Raw genomic sequence first — 3,197 nt, forward strand, 5'->3', positions numbered from 1 at the left:
AGGCTGGAGGGATCTGTATTATTTTTATATTACCATCGTTTAAAATGACAACGATCGATTTGTTGTATGTCTACCTAATTAAACCTACCATACATGAGCAGTGTATCTTATGAGCCAGTGTTTACTCAGTGTTTCTTGTTTGCTGCAGCAGTGAGACAACAACATTCCACTGGACACATTAAATTACTCAAGTATCTGCACACAGAGGGTTCATACAGCCTGGCTTTGCTTATAAAAAGTAGCTGTTATACACTGATTCATAAAGTAGAAAACTAGCTTGAGTATAAAATCGCTGGTCAGGTAATATGGTATGCCACATCCCAGAGCTCAATAAGAGTAGATATATATACTATAGTAACTATACATTAGTACCCGTACTATGCTGATGTGTATGTGTGTGTGTGTGTGTGTGTGTGTTGTGTGTGTCTGTGTCGTGTTACTAGGCTGTTGGGTTTACAGATGAACACAAGTAACATAGCAAAACACAGATTGTGTTGTTCAGAAGCTGCAAAGATTATCGATACCATTGTCAACTATCAACGCCATCTTTTGGGATAATCGATCTTTAATTGTTTTGAGTCACTTATTAAGAAAAAAATTCAAATTCTCAGCTTCTCCAAATGTGACATATTGCCTGGTTTACCAATTACTGAGGTTTCTTTTAGTTCTTCTGTGCTGTAAAACACGAAAAGTTTGACTTGTCACCGTTGGCCTTGTTGTGAAACATTTTTTCCGCCATTTTATGGACCAAACAGATAGTCGATTATCAAGAAATAATTGACAAGATTAATCGTACTGTACAATCATTGGTTTGTGCAGCTCTGCCGTCTGACAGATCAACCAATTTGGTTCTCGCAACGATGGTTTGATGTTAACCATAACGCCTAGGCTGCAGAACCTGGGCCCTGAGCAAACAACCAATCGAGCCAAGAAAGATGAGTCTGATTTGCACTGAGTTTGTTAATCTTTCTTAGCTCTGATTGGCTGTTTTTTCTTCGAGGCCGCGTTGATCTTGCAAATGCATAGGCGCACTAGGAGGACACCAGATTTTTCACCAGCAGACAGATTATCTGTTTTATGTTCTACTGTCAGGATATAGTGAAAGTTTCAGCAAATATGACAAAAAGTTATTTTTATAGAAGTTACAATAATTAATTCAAGGAGCGATATTGATGGGTACATCTTTGTTCACTTGTGTTTCCACAGTGATGGCAGAGGCCCACCAGGCGGTGGCGTTCCAGTTCACCATAACGCCAGAGGGGATTGACCTGCAGCTGTCCTATCAGGCCCTGAACCAGATCTACCTGTCTGGGGTACGATCGTGGAAGAAACGAGTCAGCCGAATGAGGGTGAGAATGACTGGATATCCCTGCTCGTGTTCTTCTTAAACGTCTGTTACTTAGATCTAATGTGTAATAATTAGGTTAGCCAGTCAGTACAGTGAGCGGGGTGTAGGTTCTGCTGAGTCATGGTGTCTAGGCATGAAAACAGCAGTCTGTGATGCCTTTTGCTTCTGGTCTTTATTTTTTGTTGTTGTCATTGGTTACTGTACATCATATATCTCTAGCTCAGCCACAGTGGAAATTGTTAACAGAAGATTTAAGCTACTTGATAAATGATTAATGGTTAATGGTTTTGCAAATTAGTTTTTTCTCTGCTCCACATTGAACCTTATGCTAGTCGTCTTTTACATTAAATCAAATCTAAAGGTTCTACTAAAATCTGCTATATATTTCTTTCAGTCTGTTGTAATTTTTGGTGGTTTTGGTGTATTTCTGCTCAAAAACAATCTTTGTTATCTAATTGTCTATCTCATTACAAGCAAAAAAAACCTCACTCAGCTAAAGTCCACAGATTTTCCTTCTGGGTCACTGCTGAAAACTGGGTCTGGTTATAATCTGGAGGAGGTGTGAGGGGGTGTAATTAGTGTTCCGGGGGGAGCTGAAGGCCTAATTACAGGGTGTAAATTCCCATCTGTATAGGTGAGGAAGGATGAGCATCCTAACATGTACTGACGTGCATTTTTGCCACTGATACACTTGATGTCACTTTAATGTTTAGGGTGTTTAGGGTATTCAGGGGCTTGTGTAACTTTTTGTTGGAGAAAGTGGATACAGAATGCATGTGAAAATGTTTCTAACTTTAAAGCTGAGAATCAGATTTTCGAACGTTCTCGCTTAAGGAATAACCTGCAGTTGTCTCTAAGAGGAGCCGCTGTGCTCCAGTGGAAAACTAATCACAACGCCTGTTGTCTCTTCTTCTGTGGTAACAGAACAGAGTGATCAAGGGAGTGTACCCCGCCAGCCCTTCCTCCTGGCTCTTTGTCGTCATAGCGATCCTCGCCACGATGTACATGCGCTCGGATCCCAGCATGGGGCTCATTACCAAGATACAGCAGCACCTGCCGCTAAGGTACACAAACACACACAACACAGAGGATACCACTGCCCTTGTGTCTTTCTCAAAGCGGTTCTCATAATAGCCCGTTATATAAATTCAAACATTAAATATGGCCGGATCTTTTTTTTTGTATTAAGTGCACTCTTAAAAAGTTTTTACAATTACAATGCCACCTGACATTCAAACCTTAAGAAGAATCACAGCTGTGTATTGGCAAGAGCTTCCAACACGTATCACGATTCAATATATTGTTGTGTATTGTGATATGGGAAGCAAGGCGATATATGGAGGTTTTATATATAGAGTATATGGTGTGCAATCGCAAAAATCAGTAGTGTTCTTGAGAATCAAGACAATATCACAAAACAAAATATCATGCTAAGATATTTTTCATCTTTTCATTTTCATTGCTTTCTTTCTCACCCCTGAGAACAACTGGGAAACGGATGCATGTTCACTGTTTAAATCTACTGTTTCACAATGCATCTCTCTCTGTCTATATACGTAAATAAGTGCCCATATAGTGCCTGTATATGTATACATTATTAATTATCGGTCAGTTGACATTATCATTCGGTAGTTATTTGTTTAAGAAAGCAGCCTTCTGAGTACCTTTGCAGAGTCATTTCAGTCCACATAGAAAAGCTCTATATAAGCCTCCATAACGCAGTCCTCCAGGATTTTTATTTTTTTGCAATGAATTGTGGGGGAAAGTGAAAGTTGCAAAAATAGTTGTTGTTTTTTTATTTACAATCTTTCTCTAAAGCAAGAAATCTCTGTGTTTCTGTGTGTGTGTG

The 3,197-nt window shown here is 39.4% G+C and overlaps 1 protein-coding gene across 1 annotated transcript; it reads left to right on the forward strand.

Moving 5' to 3' along the window:
* Window positions 1-1,208: 1,208 nt before the first annotated feature.
* Window positions 1,209-3,191, forward strand: LOC118323056 (carnitine O-palmitoyltransferase 1, liver isoform-like). Its single transcript, XM_035654975.1, has 2 exons — window positions 1,209-1,349; window positions 2,273-3,191. Exons 1-2 carry the CDS (start codon window positions 1,209-1,211, stop codon window positions 2,477-2,479), a joined length of 348 nt encoding a protein of 115 aa, XP_035510868.1. The 3' UTR covers window positions 2,480-3,191.
* The last annotated feature ends 6 nt before the right edge of the window (window positions 3,192-3,197 follow it).

Source organism: Morone saxatilis, unplaced genomic scaffold, assembly GCF_004916995.1.
Source record: "Morone saxatilis isolate NCDOM2014 unplaced genomic scaffold, NCSU_SB_2.0 Contig14, whole genome shotgun sequence".
Lineage (NCBI taxonomy): Eukaryota > Metazoa > Chordata > Actinopteri > Moronidae > Morone > Morone saxatilis.

What these genes read in the sequence shown, in the direction of transcription:
- LOC118323056 (XM_035654975.1), top strand. Translation starts at nt 1,209, where the DNA reads ATGGCAGAGGCCCACCAGGCGGTGGCGTTCCAGTTCACCATAACGCCA. An exon ending in AACGAGTCAGCCGAATGAGG is followed by an intron (nt 1,350 to 2,272) that starts GTGAGAATGACT and finishes CTGTGGTAACAG; the next exon opens with AACAGAGTGATCAAGGGAGT.